Raw genomic sequence first — 24,923 nt, 5'->3', positions numbered from 1 at the left:
GTACAACAAAGGTACAGGATGAATCTATTTATGCCAAACAAGTTAAAGAAGAGATTGACAAACTGCTCGCTGTGGGTTTCATTTATCCTTTGGAGGAAGTTACTTTGTTGTCACCAATTTTTGTAGTTCCAAAGAAGAATGGAAAGATCAGGGTGTGTGTGGATTACAAGAAATTGAATGCTGCTACATAACTGATCCATTTCCTTTACCCTATTGCATGCAGTAGCTGGACATGAGATTTATAGTTTTTGGATGGTTTTAGTGGTTACAACCAAATTTCAATGGCACTTTGAAGACAGAAAAAAAACAGCCTTTGTGACTGAATGGAGAGATGACATTTGGCTTGAAAAATGCTCCACCAACATTTCAGAAAGCAGTACAACATGTGTTTTTTGAATTCCTTACAATGACAAATGGATAGGAAAAGCTACAGAAAATACAAACAAAGTCCAAAGCATTCAAGGAAGGGAGCAAGGGATTGAAGATGGTGAGAAAAACAAAGGTACATTTTTTTTCCAATGTGATTAGTATAGATATGGCCCTTTTTGGAAGCTAATAAAAAATTCCTATTATGTTGTCTTTGCAGGTGAAATTGACATTCAAAATCAAGGATCAAGTGTGCCACAAGTAGACATCCACATTGAGGAGTTACGTTCAGATGCACGAAAATGTAGGCCACTTGGAAGCTTATATTCTTTTGAGAGAGATGGATATAAACTAGTCTTACAATCTTCCCACATCAATAGAGAAATTCAATCACTTTTAGGAGACATTATTATAGATGAGTATGGGAATATGAGACATAAATAAATGTGTGCAATTTTCAATTATATGCTGCAAATATATGATTCCTTGTTTTGAGATTTATAAGTACAAAACCTTAAATTGTTATCATTCTTTTGTATCGTATGCAAAAAATATTTCTCATGCAATCAGCATGAAGAAACATGCACTCATTCTTTATCTTAACACTAGTCTGGTAACCTAACAGGACATAAAATTGTCATTTCAGGGTTTTGGGAAAAAAACTCCAAAACCATAGTAGATCCACTCATTTTGAAAAATCGTTTCATAAGCTTATAGTACAAGGACTAGTACTTATGGCAAAAATGAGAAACTTGTAAAGTTTCTCATCTCTTTGTCACAACAAGTCCAAATTTGATGGACCAATGCATTTTACCCAAAACAGCCATTTCTTACGGTTGATTGCATATAAATAAGAGTGGGGATTTTTGTAGGACATGAGATAAAATGCCTTGTTAACTTCAATGGGTTGGTGATCAAAACATATGGTTTCTTTTGCCTAACTTTTTTTTTGGGCCAAAAAAATAGGTACAAAGAAGTTGCATTTTTGTCATTCTACGGACCTATCATCAAAGTTTCTATAGTCACGCTCAATACTGATACTATATACATGTTTTCTTAGTTCCCTTTGGGCGATTGGATTCAAAAGAAGCCATGGAGCATGTCAAAAGAATAATGGATGTCTTACTAAGTGGAACCTTGGGGACAATGAAAAGTGCTAAATACAGCAAACATGACAAAATTAGGTTTAGCATTATGACCTCTAGAATCCCATAGAAACTACTCAATATCTAGCCAAATTTGTATTTTATGATTAGATATGCTTACTACCTACAATATACACACAATTGGTCTAAAAAACTTGCAATATTGAGAAAGCTATACTTGCTACACTAAAATGTCTTGTATTCTTTAGCAATCAAAAAACTCAACCATCATCATATACTATGCTATATAGCGTATTAGGTCCCCCAAAACTCAACAAAGGTTAGCTTTATGTTATACATACCACTTACACAATCAAAATTGCATTTGTATATCAAGAAAGCCACCAAAAAAACATAAGAGTGCTAAATTTTGCCAAAAAATAAGTTTATGCAATTCTTGTAAGTTGGTCATAACTTTCAATTTTAACACTTAGTTCTCCCTAAAAGCATCAAAACATGTTGAGAAATATGAAGGCTTATCCTCTAGCAATCTAAACCTCACAAACATGAAGTTTAGAGTGGTATAGTTGCAAAAATTTGAGAAAAACCAAAAACAGGACCTGCTTTTTCACACAGTTTGGGTTCAAAAATGTCGTGCAAAAGTAAGGTCAATGGTGAGATCGATATTCCCAAAAACATGTCAAGTTTTTTTCAGCTTGTAAGGCAATTTTGTGGATATATAGAACCTAGAAATTTATTTTCATAGTCTTCAAATAATCCAAGCAAAATGGTCACTTAAGAGGACACAAAAGTGTCCAGGGACATAAAAGTGTCATGTTCTCCATTCTAGCGTTAATGGAGTTTTACTCAACAAAGAAGACAAGAGGCATCCATGTAGAGATTGTGTCAAAATTGACCTTGATCAGGGCCACAATTGTTGTTCGCTCAAGTTGTTTTGAATTTTTGGATGATATATGTTAGTACTTTCATATTGATATTTGGTCCACCATGCTACAAAAATGTTTGCACTTATGTGAACACTCTTGGAAAGCATGCACAAAAAAAAATATCATTTCTTTATGGTATGGGGACAAGAAGATTATTGCATGCATAATCTTCAAAAAGTGTATGACCAGATTGGTATCAGTGCAGGAATGAATGCAATACAAAGAATACATTGCTCATTGATGATAGCCCTTTCAAGGGATGTTTTAACCCAAAAGATAATTTCTTATATCCTGAAATTTTTCAAGGGAGGTCTAACTATCTTCTTTGCAATGAGCTTCTACCATAACTTTTAAATCTAAATAATATAGATGACATTTGATCTGTTATTTCACTCAATCGGCTAGGACAATCTCCAATCACAGAGGTTCATGGCCTATTTACAAAGTTTCAAGACATAATGGAAGAATGGGCATGTTCAATGCCCAAGTTCTAAGTTAAGAACTTGACAACAATTTAGTCAAAGTGGAAAGCTCATCTTGTGCATCTTCACAGCTACCATTGTACAATAACAAGTTAAATTACATTCAAGAAAGTAGGGGCAAGAAAGTAGTAAACTCATTAAACAAGGAACCAGCTATGTTGGCATCCAAGTTTGGTGTGCCACTACTATCTTCAAACCAATTGAACTTGTTTAAATTGTCTCACAAAACAAAAATTTTGAGTGATCAATGTGTTATTGCTTATGCTACTAGCTTGGGGGATGATCGTGGTCATTTCATTAGCGGAGTTGCAGCAAAAGCATACATATCAAAGCTATAAAAGGCCTACTTAATCTTATGGGTAGGATTCACTTTAGATTTATCAAACAATATAAAAACTATAATCAAATTGTTATCTAATCTAGCAAATTTGTTATTGCAATGGAAGAAAATAATCAATAAGGGCTTGGCGTGCGCGTTAACTTAATCACATGATAGAATGTTCACATACATCAAGAGTGGAGGAAATATGTTAAGAAGAAGGAGATAGAAAAAAATTTGGCCAAAACAATGTGTTGGGTTCGATTGTTTGAACATGAACCATATATGTACACTTTTATATTTCATCAGCCAATTAAATGTTATTCAACCTTGCAAAATAAGTCTCTCTTTTATATCTCATCAGTCAATTAGGTGTTATTCAACCTTGCAAATAAGTCTCTCTTTTATCTTTGTGGTTGGAGCTCTTTGTACAAGATTTCTTTTGTATTGAAGAAAAATATTTTCTTTTGTATTGAAAAATTTGTCTTCTCAAGGTTTAAGTCTATATATATATATATATATAATGAATGAAATAAATGTTGTCGGTGCATAGTGTGTTAATTGAAAATATTTTCTCTTCCATCGACCATCATGTGTCTATTTTGAACAGGAAACTCTGAAGTATATAAGTTTGATTTCAAATGTACAAATTATTTACTATTGAGGTGGCACATTTCATTGAGGACTCATACGCCTAGAAGGATATCGATTCCACCACCCTCATATACTACATAGAAACAAAAAAGAGTATTAATCATTGAGCTCAATGGTGTTTTACTTGAGACCATTGAAATGCAACATGGTGATGTATGTCTAGATTGGGGAAAACATATGCATCTTGTTGAAGAGAGTACCAATGTGTGGCATTTTATTCGCAAAGATGCATTCACTTTCCTTGATTTTTGCATGCAATGGTTTGAGGTGTGGATTTGGAGCACTAATAGATTGCAAAGGACTCGCCATATTCTTGAGTTATGCTTTCCACAACACCATCAAAAATTTAATGGCATAGCAGGACAGGCAGCCTAACAAAAGACAGATCTTCTAATTGGATATCAATTTGTATACCATAAGAACTTGGATGTAGCATGGAGAATTTTTCATGATTTGGATGGAAATAATAACTGAATTTTCGACGAAGCTCTTTACAGTGTAATGTAGAATATGCACGGAACCTACTTGATTTTTCCAAAAATGTGGAATCAATCAGTAGAAGAGCTTGAAAGTTTTTTGGAGAGAAAAATCATTGCATGTTTACTTGGTTGGATCTATGCAAGGGACAAACAAGAATATACTTGCAATACGTTGTTAAATGAAGCATCTTGTGATAGAGAAACCTTGTACGTATTGAAGCAATACATGAGAAAACATGTTGTTTAAGAATGTATTTGTAGTCATTGAGCCTCTTGACATAGTATCTTTTCCAAGGATGAGTTGTAAAATACTTAAATCCATGTAAATATGTGAATTGGATTTTATTTTCTATCTGGGTGTTTCTAAACACCACACTATTTTGAGGTCCCTTCAATTGTAAAATTTGTTTTTGATTATTTTAGATTCTTTTCAATGTTGATATAGCCAATTCTTTAACGTTAATGTCTCAAATTTGAGCTACTGATTCAAAGCACTTTTTTCACATGAATAATGTTGTATAATGCAAATTAAGTTTAGTGCCATGCTTTCCTCGTGCTTTTCATGTCACTGTAGTCAATGCATATAACTATGTATTTAAATACATATGTCCCTATACATATGTGTTAAGGGATATATGGGACATAGCGCGTAACCGCAAATAGATGCTAGCTCAAACTACATAAAAATACTAAGTTTTTTAATAGCGTTATAAGAAATGGGACTTGAATAATTCTCAAAATTCCTAAATTTGTCTTTACACTTGGCAAGTTGGGCCAATTTGGACCTCTCCGTTAAAAGATTCCTTCCAAAGGAAAAATGAAAGAACTGATCAATTTTTTCTCGGTGCTAGTTTGTGGGAGTCTAACCACCCCCATGTCTTGTGTTCTTAAAATAAACTCCCCTTGCATGGTAATGAATCTTCTCCATTCCTTGGGTGCTCCACATGACAAGCAAGATGAAGGTGTCCATAAACCATGCACCATGAGCTGAGCATACAAGACGTGTTGTTGATAACGTATGTCTGTATATATGTATATGTGTGTGAGTGTGTGTATGTGTGTGAGTGTGTGTGTATATGTGTGTGTGTGTGTGTGTGTATACATACACATGTGTGTGTATGTATGTATATATGTATGTTTGTGTGTGTGTGTGTGTGTGTTAGAGAGAGAGAGAGAGATGGTTTTTGCAATTTTTGGACTATAGACACTTTTTGCATAATGGAATTCGTTTAATTTGTCGAGGCATATTTGTATTTAATTCTTAATTTATTGCATGATGATGGAAGCACACATGATTTCATCTCCACGCGTGTTGCAGTATAAAAGTTGAATTTGAATATGACTCCTACAAATTATAAACCAAGCATTGAAGACAAGCAAGTGGAAGAAGGTGTGGATGGAAAGTGGAGGTACGGCACCACTAGGCATGAACAAGCTATCCATATCCAATGAGTACACCTTGTGCACCTTGAACGGCACATGAGCATGATTCCTTCAAGCTATATAGATTTTTTGATGGAGCATCAATCATGGATAAGGTTGTGCAGGCCATGAGGCAATGTATTTGACACTTGTACATCCTGTAGTTTGGTCACTATGTCATGGCATAGTGGGCACATCAGGATGCAAACTCGGTATGGCCAAAATTTAGATCATTAATGCCATCTTGTTTTGGGCACTCTCTAGATTCATGCAATGGATCACAATTGCATAGCAGATCATTGCTCATGATGAGAAATCAAAAGCATCTTTGAATCTTCAAATTGAGAGTGGAGAGTTGTCCAACACTCTGCCAAAATATAGTTCAATGTTGCCCTCCCAAAATGGGAATCGAACCTTGAGCCAAATGTTGCCCTGCCAAAATGGGAATGAGACCTTGAGCATGAAAGAGGTTGAAGTGGAATGACGGGTAGACTTTGAAGTTTCTTTAATATAGTATTTAAGCTCCAAATATCTTGATTTACACCGTTTTCCTTGAGCAATGTCCTTAAAGCTTCTTAAAACATTAATGTAGCCAAAGATTGTCCTTTCAAAAAGGAGTGTACGATTTAGTGTTTAAGGGAAAGTGAATTGGAGGTGGGAGAGCCACGACACTAAGTAAACACAGTTGCGCACTTGGGGGTGGGTAAGGGGATCGACGGTGGAGGAGGGTGGCGGGCATCCCGAGTGTGGGCCCCCCCAAAAAATTGCGGCGCAGGTGAGGAGGCGGGATTGGAACCCACGACCTCGGGCCCAATGCCTTTTGAGGCTTGAGCTAACCACGACACCCATCCGCGTGCATGTGAAAGCAATGCTATTTTACATGGTGTTATAAACATTAAACCTGGATTCGCCTAGAACTAAGCCCGGATAGGCCCCGTGTCCGGGTTTAGTTCTTGGTCGGGTTTAGTTTTAATAAGAGATCTACGGCGGACATCGCCTCGATGGCCGCTCGGACTTCTCGTCCATTGGTCCCCTCAACCAACCCACCCCCCCCCCCCCCCCCCCCCCCCCCCCCCTCCCCCCTCTTAAATGCTCCGTGTCATTTAGTCCTGAGGGTGAGAGAGGATGCTTAATAAAAGTTTGGAAGGGTAGAAGCCCTAGGGTTTCATTGGTAATAATAAGGAAACATCACCTGCATTCATCAAACCCCCTTTTTGATGCCTATTTACGGGACCATTCAATGCACCTTTCCTCCCTAGCATAATCCCCCCGCCCCCCTAACACGAGCATGGGTTACCATACGATAGCCCCTTGTGCATCCCATGGGGTGGAAACATGGCCAGGTGGAATGCAATATACCTCCTATTTTATAGCTTTGATTTTTGTGAAATTTATGAAGGCTCACATGGCGTGCTTCACTAGTGAAGCTCTAGCTTCTCCTTAATGGCTAGGGAGCCAAAAAAATGCCACTCGTCCATCTCTCTCTCTCTCTCTCTCTCTCTCTCTCTCTCTCTCATGAGGAAGAGAATGTGCAGTGCACATCATAGGAGGACAAGAATGCACAGATGGCGGAGGAGGAGAATGTGTTAGTGCAAGCTCAAAGGAGAATGCACATGCACATTCTACTGAAAGGAAGGTAGCGTTTGGGAAAGGTTTGTCTCAGCTTAGCCTTGCAACCAGCAAGATTAACCGGTTGCAAACCAAGGTAAAGGGAAGAAAACTGGGTAAAAATTTACAAGAAAATAGTTCAAAAATCTTGCAAATTTAGAAAATTCTAGTGATTGGGCAATGCCCTTGGTGAGGCTTGGGGGGTTCACCTACAAAAAGTCATGCGTATAGCATGTGCTTAAAGGGTATTTAAAAAGTCCCTATATTTACATGCTATGAGGTAATAAAGTGAATGCTATTTCTTAAGAAATTGATGTGTTTTTTTTTTCCCAAACTGCAATTGTAAGTACCACCAAGTGAAGGCCCCTTGAATACCAACCACCTCACAATGCTCAACAATGGTGTAGAGATCATCCCAATCGACCTTCTTTCCAAAATCAAGTCACGTAGACAAAAATCCCTTGAATAAAAATAAGAAACATACAACAATGCAAGGCCAAGATAGAAAATTTTCAAGATGCAACAAACATTTTTCAAAATGTAATAGCAAAGCACTATCTCAAGAGGGCTCCTCATTTATTGTATTATACAACCCAAAGGACGTGCCTAAATAAATGATCGAAAAAGAGTAGCTTGAAAATTATACCAAACAACCCAATCCAAGAAAAAGCCTCCAAAGAGGGTGAGGAAGTAAATCTTGGTCTATGTCAAGGAAAGAGAGGAACATCACCCCAAATGTTAAGGTTTAAGCTAACCCCCACCCTAAATGAAATCCAATCAAGCACGATTCTCATACCGAAATAGCCATATTACGATCGATTACACCCGTTTGTGAAGCACATTGTACATATACAAATGTTTCCACCGTCGCCTTCGCTAGCATCGAGGAAATGTATATTGCTGAGATTTTCACAAAATTGTGAAAGAGGTTAAAAGCTATAAAGTTCTTTTTCAAGAAGATGAACAACCACTGAAAGTACTCAGAAATGCACAACATCATTGGTAATTGAAGAAAATCAGGTTGTGCTTCATGATTTACTTTACTACCTAGATTCAATTTCACATGATTTTGGGTTGTACATAATGCACGACTGCGAAACTTAATCTTCAAAGTGCTTCTCGACGTGAAAATCAAGTCATGCTCCATATAAAAGTCATGCTTCATGATTGGTCCAAGTTCCACATAGCATGGTGTACGAGCCACATAGGAATCCCCCTTATCACTACTAGTACAATTGCCTCTCTCTCTCTCTTTTTTCCATGCAATCCTCTCTCTCTCTCTCTCTCTCTCTCTCTCTCTCTCTTCGCAATCAACTGCAAGCGACACTGTCGGAGGTGGCCAGATCAAGGAGCTCACGACATGTGTCGCGTCGGGGGGGGGGGGGAAGGGAGCCATGAAAAACTGTAGTTCTTCGAGGACAAGAACCCAAGCACAATAGGTGGCAAGTTAATAAAGAGCCAACTCCTTTCTAACGTGCTTGATAATCTTTTTAAACATTTCAATGCCCCTAGGTCTTTCAACCTTCCAACTAGGTTGGCAAATGCAAAAATGAAAAAGGAAATCCCTAGGGTCTTTAATGAAGAGATCCATTTACAAACTACACAAGGTGAAAATTCACTATGCCCTACTACATAAGGCTATTGAGAAGTGTTTAATAATAAAGGCTTCTTCGTGAGAGGAAAGAATAAAAGTTTTTTGTTTTGTTTTCGGAGTCAGTCCTCATACACCAGAAAAAATACAAGAAGAACAGGTCCTCATACACCAAAAAAAAATACAAGAAGAACGAGCAGGACTACGCACCCAGAAACAAAGAATAAAAGTGACACTAGTACTTGAAAACATGTGGTATCCCAATAAAAGATTACGCTTTTTTTTTTTAAAAGAGTGACAACAATCAACTACTTAGTTTACAATACATTGCAAAAACATAGAAAATAATGTTTGACACCAATGCCCCTCTTTAAAGAGAGGTACACAAATGTCAACACTCTCTCGCCAATGCTCAACAGAAATAATTTAAAATAAAGTTTATTATCATTAACTTACCATGTGCCATTAATTGGCAAGCTTTTTCCAATGGTCCACATTTGCACCCAAAAATCCACCCTTTACTGAGGACTATTTTTTTATTTTTTATTTTTTTTTGAGTGGATTATTGTAGTCCATAAATTTGAACGCTTTTCTCCTCCTTCTCCAAGGCATGTTTTAACATGCCAAAAAGGGTGAAATTTATGGTCTAAAAAATCCAAAATTTTCATTAAAAAAAAATCACAAGATTTGCAATACTCACAAATGTGAGTTTATATATTAGCTTCCAAAAAGAATTACAAAGAAGGTCTTGCTTGGGCAGAGCCAAGACACCCACAATTCAGAAGTTAGAGAAACATCACTCGCTTAATAGGGAGCCACCTTCGGCATAACATCAACAATAATTTCCTACTTGGCTGCCACATGTGGCAAGCCTTTTGCGACAAGGCTAGACACCTCCCAAGTAGGACTAAATATGACTCACCACATAAAAAGCCACTGATCAATCATACTTGCTACATCTACTTAACATGATATGGTGGAGGGAAGTCCCTTTTACACGTGACGCAAGCTACGAGATGAAGGCTACGTTTCAAAAGAGGGAGAGAGAAAAAGAGAGAGGACACAAAGAGGGAGAGAGAAAGAGAGAGAGGCGGTCGGCCGTACTATTCCACAAGAAGGGGGGAGCTCGAAGCTCCATCGTGGGCCACTCGGGAGCCTAGAATTCCACAAGAGTCAAGTGGTCATTAAAATGGATTATGAAGGGCATGTTGGATAAAAAGAGAATGAAATTTCCACCAGAAGTTAAGTGATCATAATGTTAGCCAAAAATAGGTTATAAAGGGAATGTTTAATAAAATTCAGCCATTCAAGAATGAGAATGAGCCGCGTCTCAAAATTCAAATCCTGCAGAATGGGACTTGTTGCTCGCATCAAGGGCTACGAAGAATCATAACCATCGGTTACGACCCAATAACTGCTCCCTACCCATTGAATCTCACAGGAATCGACTTCATTTGCCCGTTTACATGGAGCTCGCTCCCTTCCCTCCCCTCCCCTCCCCTCCCCTCCCCCGCCATCGCCACGAAGCTCTCCTCACTCCTTCCCATTACATTCCCCTCTGAAAAGCTCAAAATGTGGTGAGCTACCCATCTTCAAAGCCTGACCATGTGCTTGCATCGATTAAAGGCATTTATAACGCATTTCTGGGCCCTTTCTGGGTCTGCAACAGTCCTGCCAAATGGCTTGATATGAACCATTGGCAGACCACAACATGGACGAACAGAAGGCCGCCTCTATATTGAGATCGATAGAGAATGATGGTGTCGTTATTCGACAAAGCGCAATTCACAGTGTTCCAGATGAGAGTGTCATCACTTCAGAGAGCAAGCATCAGATTGATACTTCAGGATTGATGATTGGCGGTGAAAACTTCTGTTCAAAAGCAGCCACATACACACGGGAGGAGAGTCTCAATGGGGAGCAGTGTAGGCCTTACAGCATTCAAGTAGGAACTCCTCCTTCAAGCAAATATGTCTCATGTCTCGAAACTGAAGTGGATGAGCGCACCCTTTCCACTTTGTCCCCTAAGCACTCCTCTAAGCAATGCAAAAGCCATGGATGGCCCATGATGAGTTACATGAATGCCATGGGTATCTTCAGTGCAAGTGCGAATGGGGTTAGTAGCAACAGTGGAAGCATCAGTAATGGTTACATCAGCATTAGTGCCCACGGTGCAATCAATAGCAATGGCATCTTGGCACAAGGCGGCAGCAATGCTGCGGTCATTCATGGCGGCAGTGCAAATGCAGTCACAGAGTGTCCAGATATTGCGAATTGTGGCAAAAACGGTCCTGGTCTTAGTAACGGAAGCAGCATGTGCCATAATGACACTGCAAGCAATGGCAGCAACAAGAGTGCAACAAAGATGTGCACTAGCGCCACATCCCTTTTGAACGGAAGCTTGATTGGGAGTGACAATAGTGGTATCACTAGCCCCGATGGCATTCAGAATGGCCCAGGCATGATCAATGGCAACCATAATGGGGCAGGCATTGCCAATGGAAGCACTCATGGGGTTAATACTGGAACAGAGATGGCATGCATCAATGGCAGTGCCACTAATGCAGGCAAGAAGAGGAGCCGTAGCGCGCCATGGAGTATTGCAGAAATGCTGGCCCTCATCGATGCAAAGCGTAACGAGAGACAGCAATCCATGTCCTACAAGACACGAGGGCTTAAGCTGCCAGGTGCAGAAAAGTGGAAGCTTGTTTCAAGGTACTTGGAGAGCAAAGAGATGGAACGGAGTGGGAGCCAGTGCCAAGACAAATGGGAGAACATGATGAAGGACTACAAGGCAGTGCGCGACTGGCAGCAGCAGCACTGCAATGCAGATAAAGATGATAACATGGAAGGTGGTAGCGGGGGCCGCAACTACTTCAAGCATATGACCAATAAAGAGCGCAAAGAGGCACGCCTCCCGCCTCAAATGGATGAGGCTATCTTCTCTTCTCTGCATGCCATCCAGAACGAGAAGGAAGAACAGCGCCGCATGTCGTCAGGATCACGTTCACCGTCTGTTCCAAAGCTGAAGCCAATGCCGCCCTTGTCCTCATCGTCTGCATCGATTTTCCAAGACTATCCTCAATTTTTCAGTCATCAAAAGCCTCACCCGTCTAGTGCCTTAGATTTACCACATGGCGGCCAGAAACTTGGTCAAATCTTACCTCTGCTTCAAGTGCCTCTGACCATTGCGCACTCAAATACAAATACAGCTGACCCTGCACATAGAATGGATAGCATCAACAGAGAGGAGCTAACCTGCACGGCGCAAGTTATGCAAGAGAACTTGCAGGAAAACAAAGCCTCTTGCAACACATCATATCTGCCCAATATTCAACCACCACTCGATGCAACACAATCAGAGCAGATTAAAGAGACGGCGAGTCTAGTTAAAGTTCTTGTGGCTCTTGCCGACGCGGTCAAAACCGTTGCTCAAAAGCTGTAATAATTTTACAAATTCAGTGCTACTCAATTCAAACCATCTCCCTCAAAGTAGCTCCAAAGTGAAATATAAATTGTACACATACTCACACAGCTCCATATCTTGTCAATGGCAATCAATGTTTTGCCTGCTGTTCATACATACAATGCTACAACTGTGAAAATCTTAAAGCCTCATTTGTACGTTTCTTGGTAAATTACCACCTCACTAGTCATTTTTAAGTGCTTGTCATCGAGTGATAAGCCTCTCTCTGTCTCTCTCTCTCTCAATTAAAGACTCGTCAGACTTATATTTGAGGCTCTTGGTATTGTCTCTACCACATTAAAAGATTCTCTCTTCTAATGTGCTGAAAAGAAAAGGGCAGCAGATTAGTAGTGAGCCTGACTGCTTTTAGTGCCTAGCCTCTTATGTGCTACTTAAGAGTAGTGTTCCAAACTGCCGAATTTGGATGTCGCCAAAATTCCAAGTTGCATTTTTACACACCCACATATTGGCGCCCATGGTAGCAAGCTCACTATTAATTTCAGTAGTGTCCAACCAAACCAACAACAAAATCTTTGATACAGAAACTCGGTTCTGCAATTCAGAAGGTCCGGGAGTAGCCGCTACACAGATGACCGTTTACCATCCTTCTTGGCATTACCACTGCCTGCTTCACTTACACAATCCCTCTTAGTTTTTCCATTGAGCCCCGGCAAAACTAGTATTAATTCAAACACGGGCCAGTATTCTTACTGAGCCCACCATTCTACTCTCAAGATGAAGCAGCAAATACAGCAGTTGTTTTTAATAAAGATTCAAACACTGCAAAGATTTGCATGCAAATGTTGGCTACAGAAGAGAATTTAAAACCAAATCAAAAATCACTGGCAGCGTGTTCTTTCTTTGAGAGTGTAGAAATTTACACACATGACAGACGAGCATAGGGACAGCCCTAACTAGTGGCCCGGAACAGAAAGTGAGATATCCACGGCAAACACGGAGTTTTTTTTACGTCGAGCTTCACACAAAAACTACTATGCAAAAAAATCAAAATTTTAACATCGAACGAATCCTTAATCTCATGCAGGCACAGCCGCCATCTGCCCTTCTGGCATCACTTTTCAGAGGGCTACTCACAAACCACAGATATATGTAGACGCAGTCACTTCATGACAGAATCAATGTCTGATTGGATTGATTGATTCTATGTTATCAGTTCACTAGTTCGCTGTACATTGTCTGGTAGAGATCTTTTGTTGACCACACCATTTCCCAAAAGTTTATGCGCCTTCCACAAAAATGTACAGTGATTTCTGCCTTAGCTTGTATGGGGTTGAAAGGCATGCTAAATATGCTGATCTGTGAGCCGAATTGAGGGACTCCATCAGGCAAGGTCCACTTATACAACACCACTTCCATGTAAAATTTCATACAAGCTGACACATATTTCCCCCGCAATAAGAAGAATAATGATCCACTCTAATGTGTCAGACTTTCGATTTTGTAAAATCTCCAGAAAGAATCGTACATTGTGCTGCAAACATGATAAAAAGTGGAGTTACGATTTAAGCGTAACGACCAGCCACAAACAAAAGGCAGCAAGCATTGATATTACCTGAATAATCTCCAGTTTAAAGTCGAAACTCTCAAACCGTGTATCTAGCTCATACTCCTCCCTCAAAAACTCCCAGAGAACCGCATAGTTAGCATTCTTCCAAGCTGCATCTGACCTGTTTCAAGATAGAACATTTGAAAGATGAAGCACAGTCAACAAATGATTTTACTTTTGTAAAACCTCCACCTCAAAGTTTTAATATTGTGATGGGCATATAACTATTTAGCAGATCTGGGTAACAATCAAGCTCGACAAATTATCTTCAAAATTAGCCATCTGACAAGCTACTCGGTTCTCTTCGATTTTTAGATGATGGTGCGATAGCAAATCGCTGTTTGCTGCTCCCTAAGTGTCCCCCTCCCCCTCAACATTTCCTCCTCCCACATCAGGCAAAAACAACTCACCACATGATCTGTTTATCTCAATCAGCTGCCATATATTACAAACCAACACAGAAAATACCGCCCTTGCGCACCTTAAATTTAGTCCATTTGCACCTGCTAAGGACACAAACATACGTACCTACGTTGCTCTTGACACTACGTAAAACAGAAACTTACAATGCCGATGTGGTCATTGCCAGGCTTTGAGTAGGTCCTACAATCAACTACCCTCCTGGACTTTCTACCTACTGAATTCACAAAACAGTCCAATTTGGTGCAGGCAAATTTTTGTCTCCCTCTAATGACCACTCTTTTCTCCATCTAGTCCCAAATTTCACTGAATGCAGCCTTCGGGTCAATTATACTCTTCAGCTCAGAGATCACTGGTCAGCGCTCCTTTCTACAAGAGATACCTTCATAAGGTCAAGTAAACTAATAAGAGGGGGCTAAAACGCTTGCACAGAAGTTAGAACACACGTAGGGGGGATAGTGAATTCAATAATCATGTAATTTGTTTAAATATCAACAAAAAAAAGATGTGAAAACAATGCAGAGGTTACTCAAACTGTGTGCAAAGAGATGGGCAAAATAAATGAGAAAAGCTTAACATTAAACAAGAGCTCAACATTAAAGACATCTATACCAAGGATAACACAGCCCAAAGACTTAATTCCTACAGTACAAGGCCACAAATATAAGACAAAAAGAGCCATTTTAAATCCTAATACAATCAGCTCAGGTTGTAAAGGACGACTTCTTTGGCTTGGCTGCACTCAAGTGAAAACTTTACCAGTGAGAAGACTTCTCTCCCCCTCTCTCATGTAAAAAGACGGGGCTGTATTACTGCATACTGTGGGTCCTTGAAGATGCTGGGTCACTCTATCCTCAAAGAGCCACACAGATCAAAAACGTATGTAAAAGTACTCCTAGCTAAGGGTGGATAGAACTCATATAGAATGAACCAGGGGGTGGGAGAATAATCCAAGCCAATCCGTCCTTGTGACACTGTAAAGAACGTGGTGGTGCCCGCCCACCACCTTAGGAAGGCGTGAGGATGACCTTGGAGGAGGCTACTGAGGTAGGTATACCACTAGCTACAAAGAATGTGAACTCTCTCTGGCCAGATAGTACTGAGTGTATCCGCTGAAGTGGAAGGCTGACCATCAAGAACATGCAAGCATTTACTAGCCTTTCAAATCATCTAGATAATAACTGCAACCACCGTGGCAAAATGATCTTGAGAGGGTGTGGCTCAAAAGCATGTAGAGTGATGGCCACCTGTCCATAGTGCCCCGTCGCTAACTAAGATTTGCCAACGGGAAAACTGGATCCTCTCCTTCCCCCTCAAAAGTAAGGTGAGCACCCGGAAACTGTAAACAGCCAAAAGACCACCCACCAAGAGACAAAGCATGTGCAAACACCCACACGTCTTGCTTTTGTGGCTGAAAAGCCCCTTTTTAAGCACCCACTCTGTGTCTTTTACTTGCACTCTCTGCGGCTGATTTTCTCATGAAGTTTGAGCATTGCATGTGCAACCCAAAGGCATCTTGCTTTGGGGGGCTCAAAGGCCCCTGCTTTTGGGTGCCGGGCTGTTGGAAAAGAACTTATAAGACCATGCCCCAGATTTGCTCCCTCATAATAGTAGAGAAAAATGAAGGGTAAACACCCTCAAAAGGCCAAAAAAGACATACGAAAAGCGCAAATGCACAACTGGCTGACTGAGCAAAGATGGTAGGTCACTGGGCTAAAGCACATGCCAGAACACCAGCCTACATGATCTTTGACACCCAAAAAACTGGATTAAAAGCAAGCCATGTTGATGAGCATTATCCTACATTGAAAGGTTGCCACTGAGCAATTACTTTCCAGCAATAAGAACAGTCCACAACAAAACTGAAAGAAAATTGTGTGACAACCTTTCAAGAAGTCCTAGCCGCAGAATGACATCAGCGAGAGTTGTATTTGCAGTAGCAACAACTTTAAAAAGAGCTGCACGTTTCATGGTAAATGTCCCAGTTTCCTCCATTTTTTGATTGAGATCACTAAATATATTCACTAATGCATCAACCTGCAAACATGAACATAAACAGGTAGGAACAACTTTGAAGTTATCATATAAGATTCGCATATCTTCTGAGATATTCTCACCTTCCTCCCAAAATGATCAAGAGCGATACTCTGGCCAAGAATGCTGGAAACAATACGGATGTTGTCTGTATTCAATTTCTTTAATAGGACTTTGTCGTGACCACCCTGACACCATCCTTCTAAAGTTGGTCGGATGATAATATCAAAGTCTGCCAAATTGAACAAAAACGCAATTAACTCGACACTTGTGCACAACATTTTATACTAAAGGGCCTGTCAGCCTGAGTCAAAAACACTTTGAATCTGCAGGTGGTCGCACCTTCATGAGTCAACTCAAGCTAGCAAGTGAAATAGTAGATTTTTCTTAGAAGACACAAGCAAATACAGACCGCTATAACAATTGATTGTTATAGATGTCATGTAAGTCAAAACCTAAGAAGTTTATTTGGTTTCTCAATGTCTGTTGTGGTCTCATACCTATTTTTTGTAGATTTGAACTGAGGGAATTCTGCGTCTTCTGCAAAACTCTTCTAAAATATGTTCCAATGTCTGCCTTCTTGCATCAAATAATTAATAAAGCTCAAGCCAATTGCATGCTTCACATAAGTTCCACTTTCTGCCTTCTTGCATTCAAACAATTGAGAAAGCTCAAGCCATTGCAGCCAGTGCAGCACAAGAGCCTTAGTGCAGCACAAGAGCCTTAAAGTTGTTAGCATAACCAAACTCATTTGACATTCATATTTAGGAAACAGGACATGATCAAGCTAACTAAACAATCCGCTACATTCCTTGGACAATTCTTTAAAAAAATGGTCTATTTGAGAATGTAAGGGAGGCAGCAGGCCAAGCAACTGCTTGAAAACGCCATCATATAAACTGTCTCAATCATCTCAAAGTAGCACTTCCTTACTGCAATTGACATGGCATTGTTAACAGCAAGCTTATTCTTTACTTTTTTAGTACAATGGAAGCAATCGGACATGTAGAACTTGTTAAAGTTTACCACCTCCTAGATGGAGCTGCAGGTGCTCCAGCATTTCCAAGCGAGAGATCACGTAGGTCTATAGACTCTACAGGCCTTGTGCCGGGCCCCAGCGGTGCCTTGGCTGACTGCCCTTGAGTCTTAACCCCTCAACAGACAGATTTTAGAGTGGCCAAATTTTTTTTTCTAGGTCTGTTCTTATTTTCAGCTGCCTCATGTTGCTAAATGGACTATTTTCTTATTTTTCTGAGTAATTTCTATTTACTGAAATTAGGATATTTGAAGTGTACACTTGAACTGTAAAAGTTAGGAACTGTAGATCTACTCGAACTGATAAACACCATCAGGAACGAACAACATTTAGCATCAAGGAGTTGTTCCGTAAGTTCAGTGGAAGAGATCGAGAAATGGGTATTTTGATGCATCACATGATGGGTGACGAGAGCATCGGATATGGAATATTCCATTGGTTTGGGAGAAAATCCGAACTGGATAAAGAAATACGTGAGAAGCTTTTTCCAAAAAGCGGGATATTTTTAAGTGCTTTCCGTGAAAGCATATGCTTTCCCGCGAGAGGAAATCTATGTCTGCATTGCATATGTGCATGAGGGAAGTGTTGTGTAGCATCAGTTTTAAGCTCACAGAGTTTTTATTGAGTTTTTTTGACATGTTCACATTTTTTTATTAAGTGACTGGCCGCCCACTTAATAAGTGGGCAGCCACTTAATAAAAAGGGAAAATTACCAAAATACCCCTCTAATTTGTGGTAATTCCCAAAATACCCCTCAAATTTCAAAAATTCCCAAATTACCCCCGATATTTTGTCCTAAATTCCCAAAATGCCCTTCAAATTTTCCAAAATACCCAAATTACCCCTAGCTTTGAGATTAAATTTCTCCAAAGATAAAATTTTTTGTAGCTTTCCATAAGAAGACTGATTGTCTATCAATACAAGATGCTAAAACTAGAATTTGAGTTGGCTATGTAGGCTCTGGAGACGAATTGCTTCATTATTTTTTAACATAATTGCGGGAGGTAACTTGTGACAAATTACATGCTAAGACACAGAAAAACGGATCTCAATTCTCAAAAAGGAATAAAGATTAGAAAATCTTGAAGAATCCAACCAAAATAGATACAAGGGTATTTTGGGAATTTCCACAAATTAGAGGGGTATTTTGGTAATTTTCCCTAATAAAAAAGAACAAGGCTTATTAAAATTAGGGAAAATTACCAAAATACCCCTTTAATTTGTGGAAATTCCCAAAATACCCCTCAAATTTCAAAATTCCCAAAATACCCCCGATATTTTGTCATAATTTCCCAAAATACCCCTCAAATTTTCCAAAATTCCCAAAATACCCCTGGTTGTGAGATTAAATTTTTCCAAAGATTAAAAAAAGTGTACCTTTCATAAGAAGACTGATTGTCTATCAATACAAGATACTAAAACTAGAATTTGAGTAGGTTATGTAGGCTTTGGAGATGAATTGCTTCATTATTTTTACATATAATTGCCCTTTTTTGCGAGGTAATTTGTGACAAATTACATGCTAAGCACTCAAAAATGGATCTTGATTGTCAGAAAAGAATAAAGGAATGATAAGCTTAAATAATTCAACCAAAATAGATACAAAGGTATTTTGGGAAATTTTGAAATTTGAGGGGTATTTTGGGAATTTCCACAAATTAGAGGGGTATTTTGGTAATTTTCCCTTAAAATTAAAAAAACCAGCGCTTCCCCTTACGACTGAAAACAGCGCACATTGTTTCTCTCTACTCTCTCTAAAAACAGCCGCCAGCCTCTCTCTCTCTCTCTCTCTCTCTCTCTCTCTCTCTCTCTCTCTCTCTCTCTCTCTCTCTCTCTCTCTCTCTCTCTCTCTCTCTCTCTCTCTTTTTTGGAAAAATCAGAGCTGTATGTTACTGAGTACAATATGATCCCCAACGGATGCCAAAATAGCCTGTCACGTGGGGTGTACAAGCTCTCTCTCTCTCTCTCTCTCTCTCTCCCCCCTCTTGCTATTCCAGCGCTTCCTTGCCTTGCTATTCCTACGGCAATTCCGCCCGCCATTCCTGCCAGCGCCAGAGTCCTATAAAAGCATCACCAGCGTTCTCTCTCCTCTCAACTCTTCCAACGCTAGCACAAGGAATCTTTGCCGCGTGGAAACCGCAAGTGATCGCGAGAAGTCAAATTTCAAAATACGGAGGTCGCTTTTCCGTACTTGGAGCGACAGGTAAAGCTTGAGAATACTCTCTACGACTGTCGCTTTCATATTTGTATTCCACGTTTTGCGTTGTAAAATTGCAAGTCGTCTGTTGGGTTTCCCTGTCTAAATCTAGTGAGTGAGGGGCTACTTTGTGATTGTGCCCGGCCTTGTGAACTTTTCCAGATTCTAGGCATGTGGGAAGATTTTCCAGATTTTGTTCGAGTTGGCACACCTGTAGTCCTTTTCGCTAACTTGTAGTCCTTTTTGCTAGGTGCTCTGTTATTATCCTCATTCCTCATATTTCCCTCAACATCACCAAACAAGTTCTCAAACAAAATTCTGAAAAACTGCTAAATCAAACTAAAAAAGCATTCTTGACGTCGATCGAAGTCAAAAAGATGACTGGCTTTCCATTTTGAGACCTGCACCAACACTTAGGGTTAGGTTTCTTCCAAAAATTTGTATCCGACCACAGCATGGCCCATAAGCTCTTGAATGGTCGAAACTGGCTTGGACAGAGAGCGTTCTTGTAGCGGTGATGATAGTCTAATGAACACCGGGCCTCCAAGGTTATCAGCTCGAGAAGAGATACCTGTTGCAAGATGTCCAAAAATTTCAAGTCGTAACCTTCTAGGGTTTCCGTGGCAAGCATTCCAAGCTACCCCACTCTACCAGAAGCTGAGGAAGATGTCAAAAGAAAAGTAGCTTTGGGCAAAAAAATTCTTGAAAGCTTGCCAAGTCCTTGGAGTGTGTGGCTTGGTGGCTATAGACATCCACCACTGCATGGCACTACTTCTAAGAAAAGCAATGGCCCGAAATATCCGCTCGCGTCAATACGTAGGGTTCATCGAGATGAACTCTTTCTTCCCTTGCAAGTGGTCTTGGATTCTTTATGGCTTATGCCTTGTAAGACAGAGCGATGAAGACGGTAGCCTGCCCGATGCACGATGGACTAAGGGTGGGAATGGCTAGTAAGTCCGGGAAGGGACACAAAGATTCTTTGATAAAAAATTCTCAAAAACTTGGAAGTGTCATCTTGCTATGTCTGCTCCTTGATAGGACCGGTATGCTTTCAGAAAAGCACACGACTGGAGCTCTAATACCACTATAACTGGAGGAGGGGGCACCACGTGTCAATGGAAAAGAGCAGACTGAAAAAACTTTTAGCACTTCAAAACAACTGAACTCAAAGAGATGTACGACACACGAGACGGGGAGTGGCGGAGTTCCACCCCAAGAGAGCATTGGCCCCAAACCTTGGCGTCCCTTTCGGTATTTCTTTATATTGCTTTCACCATAGTACAACTCACATGGCTCTGTTCTGCATCCCTCGTCGGTACACTGCCAAAGTAAGAGCCCATGGGTCCTATTCAAAGGCCCTATGCCCAAAAGCAATTACATGAAAAGCATCAGGTAAAAAGCATTTGGTCCAAAAACATGGAGTCCAAAAACTGTCAGTTTGTTTCACGTAATTCTGTACGGCTGCCACGTCATCGACGTAAAACGTGGGCATCCATACAACTACCACATCATCCAAAATTTACGCGAGAATTGAGTATGTGTGTGTGTGATCCTGCTTTATTTATCGTCTTTAGGTCCCTTGTGGCCCCATTGGACGGGGTCCCATAAGCCGGGTGGGAACAACTTTAAAAATTGCCCCATTCGACGAGGTTCTGTAAGTTGTTTAAACTTCTTCTGCTGCTTCTACTTCTTCTATTGCTTCTTCTTAGGGTTTAGGCCTTTCGGCAAGTATCTGCAAGTTGGCTCCGTTCTTTAGTGGCTTGACATGTCAACAGTTTGTGACAGAGGCGCATGCACAACTACCATCTACCATGTCACATGCGCATTGCACTTGAGCCATGTGGACAAGCTACTGCTACAAGTTAGAGTCATTATTAGTTAGGGATCTAATCTAGCATCTTTATGAGCCTCTCACACAACCTACATGCCCAAACAGGTCAATACAAGGGGCAACAGAGCACCCACACACACACACCCTCGGATGGCAGGCCCGTGAAAGGTTGCAATGTCACGTGGCATAAAACCCGAAATTCACGCAGGCTGCTAACGTGGCTGGACTGTACGGTAGTCTCCACAATTTGCGGCGCAAAAAGCGTTGGCAGGCTGTACGAAAAACCTACGCTGAATTTTGGTAGCTTTTTACTCTATGCAAATTTTAGTAAAAGCTTTGGGGAAAAGAATTGCTTTATTTTTTTTAAAAGGCTTGAGAGCTTTTGGATTTTCAGCTTTTGGGGCTCTGTTTTTGGCATCCCTTGTAACTCTTTATAAATGTGGTTTGGGCTCCCACTTCTCAGAGCATCTGGACGCAGAGTCTGAGAGTAAGACCCAATCACTCCCTTGGTACTTTGAGCACAGACTTTAATATAAAAAGAAATACCGAAAGGGACGCCAGTCTTTGGGGCCAATACCTCTTGGCACAGAACTCCGCCAGGCCGGTGTCGAATCAAATTGTGAACTGTTTTGACGTGAATTCCTATCGTGTCGCGGTAGATTCTTGACTTGGAGTGTCCAAGTCTGTTACAGAGGTATCGAAGCGCGGCCGATTTCTCTTCTACCGGGAAATCCGAACCTTTTTACGCGGCACTTATGGATTCAAGCAAAGGACAATCGACTTTCTCTGTATCCGGAGATGGGGGAAGAGATCAAGAAGAAGATTCACGCGAAGAGTACGGCCCTCCGCCTGAAGAGATGGAACATCGGAGATTGATCGATGAAGCAACAAAGTTGATGATGAATTTTGCGAAGGACCCTAAACTTGAAAAAAAATTCACCCAGACCTCCTTCGACGAGGTGCACTCACAGTGGCGGCAAACCAAGGAGCCACCCTCAAACCGGCGCTCAAACAACCTCGTACGCCGAGGATGTTTACAGAGCAAGAATTAGAAGAGGTGGTTGATGCACGGATTAGCCAGCTTTTTGACACGCAAAACAAAGCCAAAAAGCACGACAAAAGGCAGAAGAAAGGCACTGACTTCCCAAGTTATTTGGGTCGTCACTCTACTTTTGCCTCAGCAAGAAAGCAAAAGAAGCGTGTGTGATTTGAAGGAGTACCTAGTTCTTCTTCTTCTTCTTCTTCTTCTGACAATTCTTCTAGCTCTTCCGACTCGAGCGAAGAAGACAGAAAAGGGAAAAAGCGAAGCAAAAAGCAACGCTTCGGAAAGGGCAAGAGAAAGGCAAAGAAGTCTAGATTTCGCCCAGTTTCGGATAGTTCTACAGAGGACTCGTGTCTTCGGACAGTTCGGACTCCGACGACAATAAATTTTATGCAAGCAAGAAGAATTTTTATAAAGCCAACCAGTATGACTTTTTGGAAGATAAAAGCAAGAAAGTCCGAGAATTTAAAGAAGGTGGACAACCAATTAAATTTGACACGTTTTCTGGATTTCGAGATACTTCGAAAGCTTTGGCCTTCATACAGCAGTTTGACATAGCTTTCTATCACAAGGTGATGACGTGTCTGCCCGAGAGCATGCTGGAAACCCTAACCCTGACTGCTGCTCAAAATCCTAACCCTAAAATCTGCCAAAAACCCTAAAACAACAAAAACCCTAACCCTAACCCTAGGGCAACACAGAAATCCCGAAAAAAGCACTAACATGATGACGTGGCACCGTACATAAGTTTTCCGGAAATCACGCGCTGGAAAAGCAGACTTTGCTTTACGCAATTTCATGAGAAAGAGAGAAAATCTTTTGCTTTACTTTTTTTGAATCTCTAAAGAGAGCTTGTGAGAGAAAAGAGTTTTGCTTTATTTTTAAGCTTTTGGGGCTCTGCTTTTGGCATCCCTTGTAAAATAAACATGTGGATTGGGCTCCCACTCTGCAGAGCATCTGAACGCAGAGTCTGAGAGTGAGACCCGAACCACTCTTGTACCTTGAACACTGATTAATACATAAAGAAATACCGAAAGGGGCGCCAGTCTTTGGGGCCAATATCTCTAGGCACGGAACTCCGATGGGCCAGTGCAAATCTATTATGACTGTCGATTGGTACATGTGTTAGATGTGTGTTCCTAGTACGTAGGTACTAACATTCAGTGTCTGCTAAGACGGTTTATGGCCTCTGTCTGTTTTGCACACGTAATCGAGGGTGGTTACAATGCTTTCAAGAGGGGCGTTTGTCACAAAGTGATGACGTGTCTGCTCGAGAGCATGCACGAAACCCTAACCTTGACTGCTGCTGAAAACCCTAATTCTGGACACCCTAACCCTCAAACCTACAAACCCTAAAATCTGCCAAAAACCCTAACCCTAACCCTAGGGCAGCAAGGAAACCCCGGAAAAAGCGCCAACATGATGACCTGGCACCATACGGAAGTTTTCTGAAAATCACGCGCTGGGAAAAGTAGATTTTGCTCTACGCAATTTCATGAGAAAGAGAGAAAATCTTTTGTTTACTTTTTTTGAAGCTCTAGAGAGAGCTTGTGAGAGAAAAGAGTTTTGCTTTATTTTTAAGCTTTTGGGGCTCTGCTTTTGGCATCCCTTGTAAAATAGACATGTGGATTGGGCTCCCACTCTACAGACAATCTGGACGCAGAGTCTGAGAGTGAGACCCGAACCACTCTTGTACCTTGAACACTAATTAATACATAAAGAAATACCGAAAGGGGCGCCAGTCTTTGGGGCCAATATCTCTAGGCACGGAACTCCGTCAGGCAAGTGCAAATCTATTGTGAATTGTTTTGAAGTGGTTATTTGGTGCTGTCGTGATTGATTCTTGACTTGGAGTGTCCAAGTCTATTACACTTTCTCTGGAGGACATTACTCAGAGCACTCCAAGATTCGGAGAGCTACCTCTTTCTTCAAGGGAAATGCTCGAACTTGGTGGTCCACCCTTCTATTAAACAAGAAAGCGCCACTTAAATGGCTGAAATTGAAAAGGCTTTTTATTTCTTCATGGCTAACTCACGAGTACGAGCGCGACATAGGAACTCCTTGGAACCATCTTCGGATGACCAAGAAGGATGCATTGGACGCATATTGCGAGAGATTCTAGAGCTCTTTTCTACCAGCTTCTTCATTTAAGAAGATCTCGTTCAAAGAACAGATTGAGCGGTTTACCTTTTGACTTCCTACAGAGATCCGAGATCACTGCTTAGAGCAAAAGCCACATTCCATTCAAGAACTGATGAGTAATGCGAAACAAGGTTTTGCAATTCATTCAGGCAATCTGACCTACCCCACAGATGAAATCATGACGCAAAGGACCGAACAGACTTCGAACAATGAAAGTAGAAAGAAGAAGAGCAAC

At 40.7% G+C, this 24,923-nt stretch overlaps 2 protein-coding genes across 2 annotated transcripts in view; one reads left to right on the top strand and one right to left on the bottom strand.

Moving 5' to 3' along the window:
• The first annotated feature begins 10,316 nt into the window (after positions 1-10,316).
• Positions 10,317-12,616, top strand: LOC147463994 (uncharacterized). The gene has a single exon (XM_086492285.1). It carries the CDS (start codon positions 10,665-10,667, stop codon positions 12,396-12,398), a length of 1,734 nt encoding a protein of 577 aa, XP_086348411.1. The 5' UTR covers positions 10,317-10,664; the 3' UTR covers positions 12,399-12,616.
• Positions 12,617-13,547: 931 nt separating this feature from the next.
• The window catches only part of LOC147463993 (protein RETARDED ROOT GROWTH, mitochondrial-like), a 29,433-nt gene continuing 18,057 nt past the window's right edge, over positions 13,548-24,923 (bottom strand). The window contains exons 4-7 of the mRNA XM_086492300.1: positions 16,524-16,672; positions 16,292-16,443; positions 13,993-14,107; positions 13,548-13,911 (exon numbers count right to left, since the gene is read on the bottom strand). Of these exons, the coding sequence (XP_086348426.1) occupies positions 13,777-13,911; positions 13,993-14,107; positions 16,292-16,443; positions 16,524-16,672 (551 nt within the window). The 3' untranslated portion in view covers positions 13,548-13,776. The remainder of the gene's footprint in view (positions 13,912-13,992; positions 14,108-16,291; positions 16,444-16,523; positions 16,673-24,923) is intronic.

This window comes from Adiantum capillus-veneris, chromosome 2 (assembly GCF_014529385.1).
Source record: "Adiantum capillus-veneris isolate H3 chromosome 2, ASM1452938v2, whole genome shotgun sequence".
NCBI classification, from domain to species: domain Eukaryota; kingdom Viridiplantae; phylum Streptophyta; class Polypodiopsida; order Polypodiales; family Pteridaceae; genus Adiantum; species Adiantum capillus-veneris.
Note: the sequence above shows the minus strand (reverse complement) of the source record. Positions and strands in the feature narration are given on the sequence as shown.

Excerpts from the sequence above, each read along its gene's own strand:
- LOC147463994 (XM_086492285.1), top strand. The coding sequence starts at position 10,665 with ATGGACGAACAGAAGGCCGCCTCTATATTGAGATCGATAGAGAATGAT.